At 37.7% G+C, this 21,161-nt stretch overlaps 1 protein-coding gene across 1 annotated transcript in view; it reads left to right on the forward strand.

The window, feature by feature from the left end:
• The first annotated feature begins 7,007 nt into the window (after window positions 1–7,007).
• LOC145771855 (synaptotagmin-16-like) overlaps window positions 7,008–21,161 on the forward strand; it is a 29,402-nt gene continuing 15,248 nt past the window's right edge. The window contains exons 1-2 of the mRNA XM_082583599.1: window positions 7,008–7,105; window positions 10,869–11,027. Of these exons, the coding sequence (XP_082439725.1) occupies window positions 7,087–7,105; window positions 10,869–11,027 (178 nt within the window). The 5' untranslated portion in view covers window positions 7,008–7,086. The remainder of the gene's footprint in view (window positions 7,106–10,868; window positions 11,028–21,161) is intronic.

Consider the following 21,161-nt stretch of genomic DNA (forward strand, 5'->3'; position numbering starts at 1 on the left):
CCCTTTGTTTAAAATATAATAAAATTTGTAGAAATTTATAACGTTTTCCAAGACATCTGGCTATTAACACCCGCAAGGACTTGTTTTAGACACACAGAAAGACACCAATAAATTTTGCAAATCGTAAATCGCGCAAAAGATTTACGTTTCTTTTAACTAATTTGTGGAGCAATTTTACAATGGCTTACTCTGTTGGGTTTTTGTGTAGTTATTGAGTTTTTGTGTGGCTGAGTTTTTGGTGTTCTCTAATTTTAGCCGCAGTTTTTGCCCGTTCGTGTGTACGAGCTACCTTTAATAAGTTAATAGCTGTTTATCTGCTAATAAATTTCATACAAATATTACCCTAAAAGTGGTTCCAGAAAGCGCTATAATCCATTATTTAAGTGTAAATTTGCAAAATTTTTCCGGGGGCGCATGCCCCCGGACCCCCCTACAATACGCGTGCCTTCGGCACGCTCTAACCCCCACCAGTTTTATTGCTTCCCTTGCTCAACTCACCAGGATACGCCACTGCACATCAGGTGGCGATGGCTTAATCAAACACTTTGTCGTTCTCATCATTTCATCAAATATTTGGCCCCCCCCCAAAAATTTTTTCTGGCTACGCCACTGGATCACTATCGAGTGACACTTTACCAAACTTACCATCGACGCCAACGCGGGTATTCTGGCGGGGTTGGCACAACACCTTTTTTGTCAACGTCATGATCCTCACCATGTGGCAAGTTTCGTCTCTTACGTTTTAGATCTCCACCTACATGCAAAGTAAGTTTGCGACGGCCGCAAAAATTCTAATTTAAAATTGTGCTAGTCATAGTGCTTTTTTAACAGGACTTTTGAGATGGGATTTATGAAAACGGAACGTTACACAGACAAGTCGCTTCCAAAATACGGATGTAATTGGCTAAATTCCGTGAGAGCAGAATTTAGGTTTGGAATTCTAATTTAAAATTGTTCTATCGTAGTGGCTCATGGGTCCCCCAGGAAGTTTCGATAAAACATTATCTCAGATTTGCGCCTAATTCTCAACTGTGGGGACGTTTTCCGAAAGGAACTTCTTCAAGAGCATTTTCCTTTGTGGCAGTTCAAAAAAATGCTTTTGTTTAGCTTTATGCAGATTATGTGGAGCTTTTATTCTAGCGGCCCCATAACCCACACAGCGTCGTGTTGTCTCGGGGTGTGCGCTTGAGCAACGCACGTTAAGGACTGCTCTCCATTCAGCGGCATCTAATGGATGGAATAGTTCCCCGGCAACAACACTTCAACAATCGGAAATTTCACTCTGTCAGTCTCGGTGATCGGGCCTGCGTCAGTGATTTAAAGCCTCTACAAGTACGCGAAACTGCCAGGATTAAGCTCTGCAAGAAGCTTTCCCAGTCCGAGGATAAAGATTCAATCAATCAATCAATCAAACGTTGGACAACCGGAAGTATTCCGTCAAGACCGTCAGCGCAACGTTGGGGCATACAGCATTTGGCCAGCGGACAAACGTGAGCTCATCGTCGGCTAAACAAATCAACGCAGTCTATACTGTGGTGTCAACAATTACATTCTTCTGGAACACCTGTCAGAAGATATTTCATTTTCTTGATCATTCTTCTGGAATGTTCCATTTACAAATGTACGGTAATTAAAGATACTTTCAAATATATTTACGTAATTGCATATTTCAATGACAAGAATTAAATGTTTCAATATGTATGTTCATGGATGATTTTTGAGAGTTTGATTTTATCAAAGATAAGTGGAGTTGTAGGCTACTAGATGAAGATTAAGTTGCAATGTAGAAGTCCCTTTCGAAACCCCACTAGCGGATGAACAAAAGTACTGATGTCATGCGTGCAACCTACCAAATGTAACCTAAACTAAACAAATTTTTGAAATTACGATTACGCAACAAAGTCTTAATTACAATAACATGAAAATGTGTAATTAATTACATCAATTCTGCTCGTTGCTCGCTAACAAGGGAATGACTGAATGCTTGCCTGCAGTGTTGCCTCTAAGGTGCGCAACTGAGCAAATGCGCAGTACCACCAGACTATTTGCGCAGTAAAATCTCATTCTTGCGCATTTGCAATTTCCAAATTTAAAAGCAAAATGATTTTCAACATTATTTTTGGACAGAACGCTTCTGCGCTTATCGCATTTATACCGTGTGCTGATGCACATGAGCATACAGTACCCTTTTGTTACATCACAACCCTTTGTCTTTGCTTCACAAACAAACACAAACATAATTTGTTCGCTTTTTATTAAACTTCTTCTAGACCAGTGGTTTCCAAACTCGGTTCACAAAGTTGGTAATTCATTTTAACTCAGCATTAACATGCTCATGCTCACTAAATCAAATATTTGCTCAGCGTAAAATTTTCTTAGAAGGAACAGAACACTGCTTGCCTGTATCACGGTACCACTCATTTCATTAGTCATTATTGTACCGTAGCCAGTGCTTCCACTTCTGACAATTGATAAATCCTCTTCAATTTCCTTTTATGTCCTGAAAAATCCTTTTTTTCTCAGTCAGAAATCCTTCAAAATTTCCTTGATTGGCGAGGTTATTTTTGACGTTATTTAAGTTGAAATAGGTGCCAATACAACTTTAAAGTTTTTTTAATCTCACCTAAGTTTACCGGTACGTTTTAACCTGATAGAACAGAAAATCAGTGAATTGAAGAAGTGGTAGGGTATTCAAATCGCTACAAAAAACAACACCTTGCAGGGAGTAGCATGGCTAATTTAGTTGACAAACCCAATCTATTAGAACAGTAGGCTACACAAAAGCAGCACATATTGTACAATAACATGGTTTACTTCCTTTGTTCACTGTCCAGCCAAAAACTGCTTGTTAGTTAGTCGGTTCTGCGACATTTACCACCTGGAGTCCTGGACATCATTTACGAATTACCACTCTCATCTTTCCCACCCAGAGTCCTAACCTATCCCTAACACCGAAAATGTACAGGTGGTAAATGTCCAGTACCGTAACGAATTATCCATCCATTAACAAATTTATTTTTGTGTTTAGTTCAGTTTTCCTTGATGCGCTAACTTGTCCAACTTTATAAGCTAAGCAATCTCTTTTTTCTCCTTGTCAGTGACATCTTCACAATCTTCTGAGACTGATGAAAAACTTCAGGATACTAGGCCTATTCATGATACTGACTCAGTCTGACTGTGTACACTATACATGTCGTATACACAGACTAGCTAGCTCTATTATTATGACCATAACAGGTTATAACTAACTTTTTTAAACCGAATGGATACCACTAGCCTAAGCTTATCCTACCCATCTGTATGTCGAAGCTCAGTGAACTTTGTCATTGCTACTCAAGTTCAACCGTAAATCAACGGATTAACTAATTTTAACCAAAAGAATTGAGAACTAACACATTCACTGCACTCACGTCCAATTCCCAAAATAGAGAGAATGGGAAAGAGAGTAAGAGGGGGTTCCGGATGGCGAGTGGCGACGAAACCAGATGATCATCGTTAATCCAGTCGTTTTAGAAGTTTTGAAATAACTAACTTTTTTAAACCGGATGGATACCACTAGCCTAAGCTTACCATATCCAACTGTATGTCGAAGCTCAGTGAAATTTGTCATTGCTACTCAAGTTCAACCGTAAATCAACGGATTAACTAAATTTAACCATCAGAATTGAGAACTAACACATTCACTGCACTCACGTCCAATTTCCAAAATAGATAGAATGGGAAAGGGAGTGAGAGGGAGTTCCGGATGGCGAGTGGCGACCAGAGGTGGGCAGTAGCGCGCTACTTTTGTAGCACCGCTACTTTTTTGGTAAAAGTAGCGGTAGCGGCGCTACTTTTTAGTTGGAGTAGCGGATGCAGTAGCGGCGCTATTTTTTTCCAAAGTAGCGGTAGCGGGAGAGGCGCTACTTTTTTTCAGTCGCACTCCCGCTACCCGCTACTTTTTAATTTAAATTGAAAAAAATGCTTGTTTGTTTTTGCAATACTGGCGTGGTCAAGCAGCTATATAATCGGTTTGGTTGCAAAGTTTCGGTCTTTTCTAGCTGACGTCAACTTCTTCGGCGAATATCTCCGTGTGATGAAGCCTATCTGCCAGGCTTTAGACATTCTCCAGAGCGAGTCCAAGGCGCATTACGGAGTCTTGCTTCCAGCCATCACAATTTGCGGGAAGAAGTTGACCGAAATCAGTGATCTTGTGACCTGTGAAGAGTTGAAAGTGAAAGTCCTTGAGGGGGTGAAGAAACGATTCAACAAGTGCTTCAACGACATGAAATGCGTTATGGCATCATGTCTTCAACTCTCCTTCAAGCGTGGCTACAATTTTTGCACTACGTTTCCACGGATGATGCTGACGCACTGCGAGAAAAATTTAAGACAGATGTAATTCGACTGTTGCGGGAGACATCAAGCCAGGTTGATACCGAGAAGAGTGACACCAACAGTCCAACACCAGTCATGACTTCGAGGATGTATTTTTTGGAGTGAAAACGTTGGTGCAGAAGGAAGCAGCAATTGTGGACGTCTTTTTTTCGGACAAGAGCAAGTCCTTGAGCTTTTCGATTACCGAGATAAAACATATGTTCATTAAATACAACACCCCCATTCCTTCCAGTGCTGCGGTGGAGAGACTTTTCTCTGTTGGAAAAGATGTACTTAACCGGGCAGGACTTAATGATTCTCATTTTGAAATACTCGTGTTTTTGAAAGATGCGTAACAATAAATTTCCCTTAAAATGTGTTTTCTATAACGACGTTAAAATGACAGCGTAAACGAATGATAACATTCGTTTTCAAGGTCATTTTTGCGTCACTAGGGACTTGAGTGTTTCCTAGTGTCATTTTAGACAAAAGTAGCGGAAGAAGTAGCGGTAGCACGTAGCGCGCTACTTTGGCCCGAGTAGCGGTAGCGCGTAGCGCGCTACTTTTGTAAATTTGTAGCGGGTAACGGTAGTGCACGATACTTTGGCCCAAGTAGCGGTAGCGGGTAGCGCGCTACTTTAAAAGTAGCGCGTGCCCACCTCTGGTGGGGACGGAAACCAGCTGAACATCGTTATCCAATTCCCTTTTTAGGACAAAATTTCCTTAAAAATCCTTAAAAAATCCTTCTGATCTTCATTTCCTTTTTTTATCCTTCGATGCGTTGAAAAATCCCGATTTCGGGATAAAATCCTTCAAAGTGAAAGCACTGACCGTAGCTTACTAGACAATACAGTAATAGCTGATTTCCCAATTATTACGTAATAATCATTCTAATTTTTTTTGCTGGGATTTTTTCTTGTCTGTGAGAAAATGCTGTTTTCGTTAGTTTTTAAGAAAACGCAAATTGAATTAGTATGATTTTTGTGTGTTTGCTGGCCAAAAATAACACATTGTGCAACAAGGGGCCGTTCAAACAGCGAGCCATTCAAAAACGTATCGTAGGCCATACTTTGGACACCCCTGTCCTAGATCAATGTTTTTGAAGCAGTAAATGATAAAGCTTCTCTATTGATCAGTCGTTGAGTGAAGATCTCTCAAAAACAAGCTTGCCTCAGTTTTGTAAAAATACCATTTTGTGCTTTGCTCCCCCACTCATTTTTGAATGAATGCTGTGACAACCCAGCGACAGAGGACGCTATTGAGTAACCAACACACAGAATTGCGCAAGACGTCATCAAATTCGAACACATTGTAATCGTTGTGAATATTACGCTGTAACAGGCCGACTACAGAGTTAACGAGCAGGTTTATGTAGCATTTTAGTTTTAGAAAACTTTTTCTTACGTTTCTTCATACTAGCGTCGGTTGGCTGTGTGCAAGTATTTGTAAATAAAAAAGTAATTTCAAAGGCCAGTATTCAACTTTAGCTCAAATTTGACAATGTTTTTGGTATTTGGAGCCCCGCATGAAGTAGAAAAGAATAAATAATAGTTTTGAAAGGCGAAACAGTGTTTTTTAGTGTCCAGCTGTTATTACACGCTTTACAATGTCAATAAAATATGTCAAGCATTATGGGATGTTCCCTTCAGCTCAAAGATCAATTAGGCGCTCAACAGTATGAGCAGGAAGTTTACCGCCACAGGTGATTAATTGTATAGACTAATGTAACATCAGTAGGTCTAGGGTAGGCTGACTAGTGGTTGATGCCAAATAAGCAAGACTAGCTAAAGATATCAGACGGTCGCATTTGTGATGCAAAAGAATGTATGCTATGACTCGATGCAGTATCTAAGTCTCGTGCATTCTTAATGTTCGCTATTAGTTACAGCTTATTAGTTACAGCTTATCAAAATCAATGAAGCTGAAGTTTTTGGGAATTGCAATGCCGGTTTGGTTTTTGAAGGTTTTTGTTGTGTCTCGAAGAATCTCTCATTCTTTCATTGCATGAGGCTACAGTACGCTACCGAACTTGTTTCGGGAGACACACAGGTCTAAACAAGCAAAATCGATAAGCAACTCTCCCAGAGTAGCAACAACCACAGTACAGGTTATAAATCATATCTATTTACTGTAAAAGTAACTTTTTCAAAGCAAATTCCACAGCTTCTCCCTTTCTGCGAGTGTGATATGCTGAAGAACAGACCGCAGACCATACTGACGAGTGACGACTGTACCATTTTTCGCGACCACTAAAAAGGGTTGAATGCTTATTGCTTAGGCCTTAGATATTTTGAATAATGAGACCTGAGGTTGACTGCCCCCTCGTAGCCGTTTAGTAGTCTAAATAGTGCAAGTTAAGCATGGATGAATGGTGTGGTTATAGAGGAAAAAACATTTGCTCCATAGGCTCAACGAAAAATCTCCTTGTTATTAGCAAAGGTTTGCTTTCGAGGCCACTTCCCACAGCTTGAGCCAAAGACGTGCGCTGACGTAAATGCTTCAGGAAGGTGAGACGTTCGATGAAATGTTGACCGAACGTGGCTTTTGACAGTAAACTTTACCGGAATACCGAAAGTTTCATAATTTAAAATATTTTCTGAATAACGTAAACGTTACAAGATAGCACTTCTTTTTGTATTTTTCGCAGCAACATTAAAGCATAAGAACAAGTGATATTGTTTCCAATTTGTCAAAATTATCGACGTCAGGTCTAAGAAATGCACACAAGCCATGGACAAATCGCCTGAAGGTAAGATTCGGTCAAACACATTGCCAGTGGTGCAATTACTGACATGTTTGAAAACTGAAAATTCGAAACCATTTAGCTTAAAAGTGGTGGAATAGTAATTTCAAAGAATGCTTTACTAGCGATTAGTAGGCTAAACAATGTAACATAAGCATTGATAAAATTTCCTTCTGAAAGTGACAAGGAATCAATTTTAAACAATACTGTCTGCTGATAAAGAGTTCCAACACTTTCTTGCTGAAACACGAAAACATCGCATAACAAGTCAGTTTGATAACCTGAACAGGTTTTGCAACACAAGGCTGCAGAAAGCCGTTTTGGAAGAGCACAGTAGGCTAGTCTAATAGACTTACCACACTACAGTGCGGTAAGGCAGGAAGGAGTGTCTAGTTTGTAAGAAATATTGTTACAAAGTTTTCTGTGGTGTCGATATCTCGTATAATAGCATACAAATTTATTTTCTTTTGTTTTTGAGCGATCCATCTTACCAAACCTAATGTGGTCTCCACCCCTACCAATAACTACCCGAAGCGTTGACTTTGGCCGTTGACTAAAAGGCAAATTTTTCGTTACCGTTCCCACTTTTTATTACCGTATATTTTTGTTACACGGTAGCTTTACTCACACAATAAGAAACCATTTCAATCACTACAGCCTACTTGGAGTGCTACCAACGCATAGACAAGAAGAAGACGACATTTCAACCAATGGTAGCATATTTTCGTCATTATTCAACAATTTCTGTAGATGTGATAAACACCTAGAATTTAGGGTAGGGCACTTTCATATCAGTTTATTATCGTATTTGAACACATAACAATAATACTTCGATTCATGGCGACTGGCAGTATCAGATTTCTCGTCTTTTTATGACACTTCATTTAAAAAACGCAATTTGAAACTGGTCTGGGTGCAATAAAGACAAAATATTGATGATTTAACTACAACAGTACCTTTGCTACGAGGCTTTTCGCACATCAGAACCCTTGTTTCAAAATGCAAGCATTTTGTCATTCCAACTAAAAATGGCCCGGTTTGATAAAATCGACGTGATATCGATTTCACTGACATCTTCACAGCACTGAAAACCGCTGTAGAAATACGCAAGGATCTTTTATCTCAGTTATAACGTCTGAACAAAAAGCATTGAACCAAGTTTGTTTCTAGACATTCAACCGCTGTGGTAACGTGATGGCCTAAGTAGCATTAGTTGTGGAAAGTCAAAACATTTCTAACTGTTTTCTTCAAAGTAGGCGATACATTATCATAAATTATTGATGCTTTGAAAAATATCGAATAATTTTATTAGTCTCACAACTAACGCTTCGATCTGCAGATAACATAACGTCATGAGGTACTGACACTAGCGCCAACATATCGCGGCATTGGCTTGAATAATTTATGTTGAACACATTATTTTTGGAAAATTTGTGCCGACAAAGTGTCTAAAAAGTCTCGCATCGATGTTGCATTGCACATGCCACATTGCGGAAGCTGTGAAGGAAGTGCAGTTGCTGCAGACATAAAGAGGTTTGGCAGCTCTGTATGTTAGCGGCAATGTGGCAGAGTGCGCGGTGATTTCCGTTTGAAAACGTTTGGTGATTTTGCATTAATAAAGTATCAACTAAACAAAAACTCGAGCTTTCTTATAGATTTAACTTTTGTGATCAAATAGAAATGCAAATACCCTAATTCCTAGCTTGGCCAAGACAACGATCCAAATAAGTCAAACATTAAAATTTCAGCTATAAAAGACGTAGTCTAAAAACATCAAATACCGCCGGTAGACTGCTATAAAAGATTTATTGTTGCGCGTATTCTGCTCGTCCAGTGATTCCCAACCGAGGTACAATATGCTAAGCTCAAGAGTAGCCTGAACTTTTGCTCTGGATGAATGTTTGTTTTTGCTTTTTTTTCATTGTTGCAGCGTTGATTTAATTCAAACTGGTAGTTCAAAAACTGTGTAATTGCTGAAACCTCCTTTGCTATATTGGCCTACTGCACTACGATTGCATTAACTGCATTACTTAGTCATTTATGTTTTTGTCGTAGGCTATAAAGACTTATGCTTGCTGATTACGTATTCAAATTAAAGACCAGGAATTCCCACATACAACTGAACAATATCTCATTGAAGCAATTCTAAGCGAAATCTAAATTAAAAACAGCCTTACAAAATTTTTGTAATTGTTTTACTACCGTCAATTTAAACTGACGCTAGGACTAGGAGCAGAAGGGTACAGGTAAAACATGATTTCTTTGTTGAGCGCCTTTGTATTTTTTCAAATTTTTAGAATTAAAATTTTTAACAATGATCACACAAAATATCAGACTAATACAACACCATGCAGGCTACATCAAACAATATACGAAATACTGTTGTAGTGAATATAAAATGTAGAATTGAAAGAGTATCCAGAAGACATAATATTGCGCAAAAGTGGATTAATAGATCTTTCGCAGCGTTCAACAAATGGATAACATTTTTTTCTAGTTAGAGCATCAAAAGTTAAAATGTCGTTTTGTACCTGATACACTCTAGCACTATCGTATCTCGACAAATTGTGAATAATTCTGTACGAGTCGTTGTAAGCAACTCGTATATGATTTAAAGTACAAGTTTTATAATTACACCATAGCTGAGAACCATACATTGGCATACAATATGATTTAAACAAGCTTTGGGTAAAAATGTTAACCTAACGTTACTATTTGGTTAATGATGTTTTTATTGCTTATTTGAGTCTAAACCAGAGGTTGGCAACTTTTTTGCATGCGCTGGCCAAATGAACTAATGAAAAGGCAGAGGCGGGCCACAACCGCAGGGCCGGACTTAGATAAAGAAAGGCCCTAGACCAGTGGTTCTCAACCTTTTCTGAGTCATGGCCCCCCAGACTGTGGCTCTGAAAGACCGTGGCCCCCTTGAGTAAAATAAAAATGTATGTTGTTTAAAGAACAACGAACGAAACGAAATCAATGAAAACAGTTAACGAGTGATTAAATGATTTATACCTCAGTGCGAAACTTGCGCAAACAGTGAGATAGAACATACGATGAAAAAACATGCTTTTAGCTAGCTTTACGATACGAACACTTACATCAGTACTTTTTGTGTCACAATTCTACGTTTCTGTCAATTAATACACGTTACAATTCATTAATAAAGCCTTTTATCGTGCCCCCCCCTGAGAACGCTCTGTGGCCCCCCTTGGGGGGCCGAGGGCTACGGTTGAGAGCCCCTGCTCTAAACTATTGTCCATTTTAAGATCCAGATCCGATCCGGATCCAGTGGAAAACAGTAAGATCCGGATCCAGTTCCTGTAAACCTCTGCCAATCATACGCTACGTTTTCCGTGACGGGAAAAAGCGCAAAAAGCAGATGATAAAAAGTAAATTGAACGAACGTTTTGCCGTCGACAGCGTGGCCTAGCGAGTTAGGCTCGAGGAAGTAGTCGTTTCGATGACGCGAGTTTGACTCCCACGCTTGCCATGACTCTTTTTCTTGTATAATTGCCAAACAACGTTCAACTCACTGGCTGAGTACTAGAAGATTCACACTGACGATAGCAACTTCCAGGTCACGGACAACCCGGCTTCTGCTTGGTTCTGGATTTCAGTGGCTGTAGTAGAATTTATTTTTGTAAAAATGGCTACCCAAAAATTTGATATGAAAAACAATTTTGCTTTTGCAAATATTTCCTACACTAACCAAGTATTAATATTTTATATTCAGTTTTGATTTACAAACGTGTGTTGTTTCTTACAGTATCCTCTCCGGCTGTATGGTTTTTGTTTGGTATTGTCATTCTGACGTTGCTCCTTGTCATCTTCTACTTGTACTTCACTAAGAAAGGTTGCTTTAAGTCTTGTCAAGGTTGTGACGGCATCTTGGACGAAGACAGCACATCGGCAAAGAGGAGTTTGGGTAACTTGCATAAGTTTCTTTTATTTCTACTTTTGTAATTTTGAACCAGAGTAATAATGAAGTTACAAAATAATGAATGACAGACTTTTTTACTAAAAATTCATAGAACATGACTTGGTAAATGTGGTCCGAAAGCTAATGTACTTCGCTACTACCACAGCAAACTCGCAGCATCAGGTTAGAACAAGTCGTTAGTATAATATACATTGTGAATTTGCTAAAAATTGTTTGGAATGCAGAACAGCAAACTGCTGTGCTGTATTTAGACGGGGCTTAACACTGAACACCATAAAATATGCATCACCATAAAATATTAAGATAGCACCGATGAAAGAACGGCTCACGAGCACTGGAGTTGTAGCTTAAATGAGGTCGAGCTTTCTAGTGTTTGAAAGGATTTGTTTCAGATTCGGAAATTAAAATTCCTTAGAATATTAGGCTATAATGTAACCTACAGCAGATGGAATGAAAATGCCAATAGTGTTATGGGATGTAATAAAATGCCGCTTCCAAGATGGCAAGAGTTGTTTTGTGTAAGCATGCTTGACACTACACAAAAATGACTTCTCTTTCGCTTATTTTTTAAGATGGCTTTGTTCTGTAAAGGAGGCCTGGATATTCGCTCGCTTCCAGGTCCAACTTGTTCCTCCAAGGGACTTTATTTTTAACTTTGTCTTGTAATCCTTTGGTTGTGTGCCACAATGCTGTTACCAAAAGAACAACAGTAACTTACTACATAATAAAACTAACTTTTAAATGAGCAGAAAATCAAAAACCTGTTAGTGATAGCTCTGCGCTCTCTAATTCAGGCTTATTGATATCTAGGAACACCGGTTCTTGATATTTGTACATGACGTAATGCAGGTAGGAGGGTAGCCTACGTTGTCAGTAACTCAATTGTTAACACAATTAATTGATCTAAAGCATAATTGAAATAAAACGTAGCCTATGAAATTTCAACAAAGTTTCCAACCATGATTACTCCATGATTCTGGCTCAAAGGAATCTCAAGACAAACAAAATCATCATCAATCTTGTTTTTGTTTGAACCTTCTTCGCCACTCCAAGGATTGAGAGGTTGTGCCTTTTACCATCCTTGAGCAGTGACGATGACTCGGTCTAGATATTTGGCCAGGTATCGAGTAGCTACTGAATTGATTCGTTATCCAGTTCACACAGATCACGCACACTATTTGGTGCATGGTAGATGGCGCAGTTGCAGATGATGCAGTCTGCGGTTTGTTTCTCTGTGCCACACTCAATGATCGCGGATGGAGTCATCTCCCATTTGTGCATGTTTGAGCGGAAGTCCGACACCTATGCGCAAGCGGTTGAGCCGCACCCAAGCCTTCCTTGACGAAAGCATTTCTTTTGGGTGGGGGCCGGTATTGAAGATGAAACTTTGGAGTCTTGAGGAGTTTTTTTTCACTCCGAGTTCCAGGTAGCCGCACTGACGGATTGGTCTTCAATGGTTTTCGCCAAGAGTTGTGCGGCCTGTACAAATGAGTGTCTCGATTTCAATCGCCGGGGTTGTTTACACACAGACTCGTAGAAACTTGAGTGGAGCAAGTGGTTGAGGTTCATAGCATGAAGAGAAAGAGACAAATTATTACTTAAACACACAAAAAAAAACGAAAAATAACGGCTTAAAACACAAAACACTGCCACAAGATGCAAACGAATATGGCCTCTGTAAGCGTAAGTTTTTTACGCTGTGGCTGTTTTTACGCTAAGCTATGATTCGTCCTGAAATGATTAAAGAAGAATGAAAAGTGATGCACTCAAATCAACTCAAGAGCATTAATTTCGAAAACAATTAGACATCTGCAGCATGATTAAAGTTGACAAAAATATTAATCACCGTGCAGTACAACAAAATTTAGGAGGCGGTGGTCCGTTTGGTCACATCTTATAATTGCAATTGATAGATTCTAGTATAATTACGTTCTATCATTCTTTTAACACCGAGAAGCATTTTATCATATAGATAAAAACTTATTCGTAGGCTATAGAAGTAAATGAATTGCTTCAGCTGTTTAGTCAACAAGAACTTGTTTTTAAAGTATCCTTAAAAATGAATGTAGTCCTAATGCATTGCAAACCTTGATCTTGGCTTTTAAACATAGGTGGGTCGAAGGGAAGTTAAAATGTGTATTTCGTAGATATGTAATTCTCCCAGTCGTCTTTAATATTTTCAGGAAAAAATAACCTACAACTTTAAAATTAGATGATGACTAATTTTAAATGAAACTAGAAACTAGACGGAAAAAACTATAAGCTATAGCAACAGAAACTAGATGATGACTTTCACCAAAACGTAACTTGCATCGATTTAAAAATTTAAACTTTTGCTTAATTGTCAAAGCTGTTAGACTATATACCAAATACATCTAGTATTTGGCCTGTGTGACAGCCAACCTCGTAATAATGACTGGAAGAAAACAAAATGCAACCACGTAGACATTCCATGAGAGGTGATGAAGTTGACATCACTAGAGAACGTTTACTTGCCATATGGTTTGATGCTTGTGAAAGTGGCAGTTTCTAAAAGGTTTGCCTACAAATGAGATGCTTCGATTATTATATTGCATATTATTTCCTGTTTTAACTTTCTGAAAGGTGAAAGTAAGCATGTCATATGGCCCTTGAGAACTAAATTTATAAAAGATGCATGTTTTGTGCTGTCTATGACAGACATGAAAAAATTTAGGTGTTATTTTATTCACACTTGACTTGCTTGAAAACTGCAATGGAAATTACCAGGCAGAGTCTACTTAAGAGACAATTTGACATGCTTAAAAAACACATAGAATCTGATCAAGCTTGCAGCATAAAGAGCACTAATGTCAAAATTTGTCTGCTTTAGCACTTTTTTGAAACAAAATATAGAATATCACAAAAACTACAATAAATTTGAAATAATAATAATTAATGGAAGGAAAATGTCGTGACAAACGATACCGTGAGATAACGTAATATTTGTCACAAACCAAAGGATTACAGCAAACACAGTTAAGCTGAGTTGCTGTAATCCTTGGATTTCTGGTCAATGTTTTCAGATTTAGCAGCCTCTTTCTGCCTACTGAAAAATAATTTTTCAAAAACACATTGGCATCATTCAAACACAGTCCAGTTAAGATAATGGTCTAATCAAAATATTGTGTTATACTTTAAGCAGGGCTGGTAGTATTTTTGTGCAATACTTATAAACGACTAAAACGTAGGCTAGGAGAGGCAAAAAATTCCGTATTTCGATATACAGCTCTTTATATCATTAATTTGTTGTATGGATGGATGGTCATCTATTTTTGTTTGAATACAAAACAGAAAAAAACGTAAAATGTGCATCCAATGAGTATAAAGCAGAGTTGGATCAATTACAATTTATTGCAATTGTAATAAAATGTAGGCTAATTAAATGTAATTAATGTAATTAACTACACATTTTCATGTAATTGTAATTATAATTGTGATTTAGACTTTTGTTGTGTAACCTAATTTTAATTGTAGGCTATTTGTAATTTCAAAACATTTATTCTAAATTAGAATTACGTTTCGTAAGTCGTACGCATAATATCAGTACTTTTGTTGATCCGCTCGTTAGTGTTCAAAAGGGAATTCTACGTTGCAACCATATCTTTATCAAATCCAATTCTACTTGTTCTTGATAAAACCATCATTGTACAAAACAATCGAATAGCATGAACACATTGGGAAATGAGTGCAATTTGAAAAATTCAGAACAATGTGATGTTGTAATATAGGTACAAATTTTGTAATTTAATCTAATTGAACTGAAAACTATGTTACTGAATCCAACTCTGGTATCAAGCTACAGTAGGCTGTAAATAATTTCTCGACTTTTTCACCACAAAAATACGTCTTTTTTAATTTTAATTTGGAAAAAAAGAACGCAAACAGATTACCGTTCCGGATAAAATAGAAGGCAATCAAACGAAGAAGCAACAATAAACAACAAAACAATACAAAATAACATGTCAAGCTTATTCTCAGGAGGTAGGGTGTGGAGGGTTCAACCCCAGCACCTCGTTAAATGGAGACCACTGTTACACAATAAATGATAAACTATAGATATTGCACTAAAGTAGGCTGAGCTATACAATATATTATAGGCTGTAACAAAAGTGGGTCACTCGCATATCTTAGGAGAGACCTTTGCTTGATTTAGAAAATCATATAGTCTATAGAATAGACTGCAGCTACAGTATACTTGTCGTATAGAAACACTGTGCTTTGAAATTTTAAGCTTAAAGTTTAACGGCAGCGCTGTGCAGTGTGCAATCATCCACCAGTTATCTGATTTAAAGCTGATGTGATTTACAAAGTTTTTCGCATGGAAATTGTATATTGGCCTAACCTTTGTATTAGTTGTGAAATAATAATTGTGTTAAGGAACTTGTACAAAAGTCTTAATGGGAGATGATTTGATTTTCTTTGTGTACACTGTACTTCGTTCGACATGAAAAGTGAGGTAAACGCTTTGATGCTGTCATTACAGTAAAGCTATAAAAGCTGTACGCGCGGGCCACTCAGAACCTTCACATAGGCCACATGTGGCCCGCGAGCCACGGATTGGACGCCCCTGCTATAAAAGCCATAGCTTGGTTGAATACTTCAGCGCTCAAGCTTGTTTTTACCTGATTGGCTAAAAACATGTATCCCATTTATTATACTGCTTTTATTTGAATATGATGCTGTAAAAGCCGCATTAACGGCGGCAAATTTTTATCAATAAATTTTTTGAACAAGTTTCCAAACTTGAATAGTTTTGTTTACTTATTATGTTGCTCGTTCATACTCGTTCAGTTATATCTTAATTGAAGAATTCTTGCATAACTGCTTAATCTTATCCTCAATAACATTGAGAGACCAGAACAGAGGTTGAGAGGTACCAGCTTCCACTTCATTACACATCAACAAAAAGTTGTGAAAATTATAAACTCAATTTTCTTAGAATTACATTAGCATATCTGAGGGTTGGATCCACTAACAGTGGATTAATTATTCATGGTCTAAGTAAATCCTCCGATTAAGAAGTTTAATTTGAGGATAATTTGTTTCCTTTCATGCACCAACAGCAATCGTTTGATCAGAAACGTCGATTACTGATGTGCCAATGAACATCTCCCTCATTTACAGACGGTTAGCTTGATCGGCTTGATGGGTTAAGTAAATCCTCCGATTAAGAAGTTTAATTTGCGGATAATTTGTTTCCTTTCTTGATCGGCTGTTGACGCATCCAACCGGAGCTGTGGAATGTTCGTATTTGATGATACAAACTCCTGCAGCCAAATGGAACCAAGGTAGAAAGGGCACAAACACAGCAAAAGGCTGATTGTCTGAATCAGTGTCTGTAGCCGAAGGCGATGATGATTCACTTTGGTCGCTGGAAAGCAGCAATGATCAAGTGAATTGTGAAACCATAAAATGCAAACGGTTTAACAAGGTTCAAGTCAATCCAAGACAAAATAATTTGCTGTACCGACAACTTGAATGAAGGAGAGATATACGTTGCATTTTAACTAGATTGGAAACTATGCAGACTAGTGGACAAGCATACAGTTCAGTTCAGTATATTTATTTTTTCTGGTGGCGAATAAAAAAAAATATCCGCAACACAATAAACAAAAGTAACTCGAACAGCAAAAACGGCAGTGAAAGACCAAAAGGTCACCAAAGTCAGCTGCCACCCGAATAAATAGGAAACTACAATGAGGCTTGTTCGCGCTGAAGTCCAGCTAAGTTGAAACAAGTGATGAAAAGTCAGGTCAGAGATTAAATTATTTATCTTAAGGTTGTTTTAAAATTATTGTTGTTTGTAAAGACTTTTGCTTCGTTTCAATAAAAAAAATCGCTTCGAACAGTCCTAGATTAGATTTTTCATTTGTAATGCAAGATAGCCGCCGTCAGGTTAACGCATCGCAATAACCACAGGGCAGCAGCAGGCATCCATTGAATCGACATGTCAGCGAAAGCCTACTGTGTCAGCGAAAGGCGTGACGTCCCACCAAGCCACCGAATACTCTAATTACTCTAAGCTCAACCACGAAATTAAGAATTTGAAAGCATCTTTCCACTTCCAACTCAACATACACGTTTGTAAGATTATAATAGTACCCAATGATGTTAATAAGGGGTCTTGGTGGTACTTTTAGACTCAGCCCGGGGTCATTTTAAGGGCCTGGAAGTAGCCTATTTCAAGGAGCCTGAGAGAGAAAACAAGCAACAAATATTCTTTGGAGTTTTTTTTCTTCACATAGCTCTTGTTTAGAGGGCCCGGTCCTTTTATCTACACCGGGCGGAAATTATCCTCTTTAACGGGTCTGAGCTCTGATGGTAGGCCTACTGAAAAAAGGTTAGCCTATTTATCTAACTTACTTTGTCAAAGTAAGCTGTTCAGCAGTTTAATATTATAATTTGGTCAAACGTTTTTTTGAATTTTTATCATAAATCATTCCAGCTAAACATATTAATTTGGATTCAGTTCTTGTATTAAGTTATAATTAGACCACGATCTTACTAGACTATTTCTCTTTGAGGTATTTCTCAACCGAAGCCATGCACACTTTTACTGCATGATGTTAACTTTGAAGCCTGTGTAGCTTAATTTAAATACCTTTTTTTATATTAAGCCACAATATTGATAATTTTACCAACAAATCAAACAGAATTTTTTGCTAATTTAAAAAAGATAAATGAAATATCTTAACATTTTGGACTAGTTTTTTCATAAAAATTCTTAAAGCCTGCAGAAATTTAAAAAGTGTTTTCTCAATTCCTACAACATAAAACATTCCTTTTTCAGTTCAGAATGTTATTTTTGTGCGTATTTAAACAATTGTTTGTTTTTATGAGAACATAATCTTGAATCTGTACGCAAGAAAATTGAACTAAACTTTAATTTTAATAAATTTAATAAAAGAAAAATAGTTTAGTAAGCTTTTACAAATTCTTGCCATGAAGTTATTTTTCAACTTCTGAATTTTTTATTCGAACCTAGAGTCCTATAAAAAAAAATATTTCAATAGTCACTTATCCTTACCATGGTCTCCTCGAAATCCCAGCTACAATAGCAAGTGAATTCTACATTAGGCTACTTGCTAGGTTCAACGCGTCTTGCTTGTAAAGCGTCTTTGTCACACTTGATGTGTTGGAACAATTCAAATGTTGCGTACGACCGATCACAATAGAGTTGATTGGGTGGTCTAAATGGCTAGCGTGGAAGCTACACCGTTATGGTTAAGCAAATCGCAACTTCTCGCTGTATGAAGACCAACCTTTTGCATTCTATGTTAAATTGCAGTATTTAAGCATTGTTTGAAGTTAATTTGGCTGTTCAAATATAAGAATTATATCATCACCAAAACGTAATTGATTGGTGTATTTACTATTCACCGTCTATTTTGATTTCTTTATCTTCCCAATTAAGTTGTTGAAAAATTTCTTCCAGGACTGTTGTAAATAATTTTGGAAATAATGTGTCACCTTGGCGTTCTTCTTGTTGAATTGGAAATGGTTTGGAATCTTTATGTAATAGAATCATGTGTTTTTTATTTAAATATTTTTCAAAAGCTTGGTGTATGGTTGATCCATTGGTAGTCTGGCCACTCGGCATGCGACAACTCAGCAAGTTCTTTAACTCAGCAAGTAGCCTACATTTTAGCTACTGCCCAAGTGAGCAAATGAAATTTTCATCTAGCATCGAACTTGCTTGGTCACCGCTTGCTAAATTGAATTTGCTGACTTGTTACCAGTGTTGTACGCGTCAATGAAATAAATTGACGGCGTCATTGTCAGCGCGAATTGCCTAAAAACTTTACGGCGCAAAGTACTACGCCAGCTCAGAAATTGACGGCGTTAGAGTCAGCGCTATTTTAGCCAGGGTCTCACAAAACGGAAGTATTTCAACCAAGTGTAGGATAACAATAGCTATAAATAAAGAGCAGGTTTTATGTTTTGAGGCTATATTGTAATTAGCTGCTTTAGTTATTTCTTTGTAGAAACACAAACATTTCAAAACGTTTGTCTGACAATCTGCTGCGTTTGGGACGCATATTGTCCTTTCCAAGTAAAAACATGCGTTCCACAGCAGTGCTGAATGGTATTGGTGGGTTGTATTTCAAAAACAAGCCTTGAAAACGTTTACTCGGAAGTCGGAAAGGTATCACTGTTCCAAGCGTGCTGTGATGGCTTAGCATATATAAATCTTATTTTAACGACATCCACTGCACCAACATCGTTCTTTTCAGGGGCATAGAGCTCTTGAAATAAAGTATCTTCAACCTCCGCGATGACATCCATTGATTTTCGCTTTCTCTCTCTGATCCCTCGTTCTCGATACTGCTCAAGGTATGAGTGATCACCATTTGGCGAACTTCTTCCGCTTGTATTCCAGGGAGCCATTCCAACCAACTCGAAAACCGGTAATTCGGATGAGTCGCGCTGGCCAGAATACATTGTTCTCATTGTGAAACGAGATTTTCCATGAAAACAAAAAATGACGCATAGCGCTTGATGCTTAAAAATCGGCAAAATAGTTGACGGCGCTATCACTTCCGTCAACTAAAAAATCAACTGACGGTGCTAGCCTCAGCGTCAACAAAAAGTTGACACCATTAAATGACGCCGTCAAATTGGCGGCGTCAACGTACAACACTACTTGTTACATGCCAAGCCAGTTTTTACTTGCTTAGGTTCATTATTTTCCAATTTCAGCCACTTGCTGAAATGCTACCAGCTCAGTTGTCACTTGTTCAACTGCAATGTGTTGAGTTCACAACTGCTGAGTTGTAGGAGACTCGATCAATTTCTTATATTTCTCGTGCTGAGATGACAGCTGATGTTTGAATAGAGTCAAACCCCTTTTTATAATCTACCAGTCCAAGGCGGAGTGGAGTTTTTGTATAGGCTACATTATATTGTTTTCTAGATTAGTTAATTGACGGCATGCAGGTGGTTCATGATTAAAACACATTTTCTAAAGCGAGCCATGGCCACCTAAAGATACGGCCTGATTTGTCACATTTTGCAGAAATTTCCGGGTTTTTTTAACTTTGGGCGAACGTTTAAATAAATTTTTCTAAAAATTAGATTTTTAGGCTTTCTTTATTCTTATCCCCAGATGACAAAATAGGTTTTAACATCCTCACATGTTGAAAAACAAAGAAAATTTGATTTCGAAGATTTTAGTCAGACTGTTAATTTTCAATAACAGTCTGATTTTGCGTTTTCCAACTTACTTTTTCGCATTTGCTACTGCTTCCCCAAGGCAACAAAAAAGTTTTATGTCATTAGGAAACCGCAAAAAGTAAAAACATCTCAAAAAATGTCAGTCAAGCACTAGCAGTAGCTGTAATCAAAATCTGCAAAATGTGACAAATCAGGCCGCATCTCCAGGTGGCCATGAGCGAGCTTATTCTTTGGGCTGTTATTGGTCTAAACTTTTAGCAATCCTGTTATTAATTACTCCGGTAAAAACTTGTAAACTATTGGACGTACACTAACAACATTATTGCGAAAATATATTATTAAGCATTTAATAAAAAATAAAAACTTATAATGCACCTCATGAATATAAAGCCTCATGTTTCTAGTGTTGAAGGCTGCAATTTCTTATCAGGTTATAATTTCTATGCCGAGAAGGGATAAATTTTCAATTATTATGATGGTTTGATAAGTGGATAATAAAATGGCTTTAAATTAGCTTTGGAATAGATTTTTACAGGCAAGTTTTGGGCTACCGCTAGTGTAAAATAATATTTCTTCCAAAAAGCTTGAAAAACATCTGGGAACATTTTTATTTTAATGCACCCTTCGTTTTTCTGGTAGTTGGACTGTGGACATATTGTACTTCTATGAACCCCAGCTTAATTGTTTAAAAAAATTATTTCACAATGCTCGTCTATATGATATGCATGGACGAAGCGCTGTTCCAAAAAGGGAAGGTATTCAGAGAAGTTTCTGCTTTTTTCTGTTGTAAAGTAAAAGTGATCTATTGGTATCAGGGCTAAGCCAACGAAAGCTGCTGCAACGAAAATCTATTTTATTGCCTTCTTTATGGAATTTTTTTTGCACGCCACTTCACATGAATTATTTTGATGCATCGTTGACGCT

This window comes from Aplidium turbinatum, chromosome 6, assembly GCF_918807975.1.
Source record: "Aplidium turbinatum chromosome 6, kaAplTurb1.1, whole genome shotgun sequence".
Lineage (NCBI taxonomy): Eukaryota > Metazoa > Chordata > Ascidiacea > Aplousobranchia > Polyclinidae > Aplidium > Aplidium turbinatum.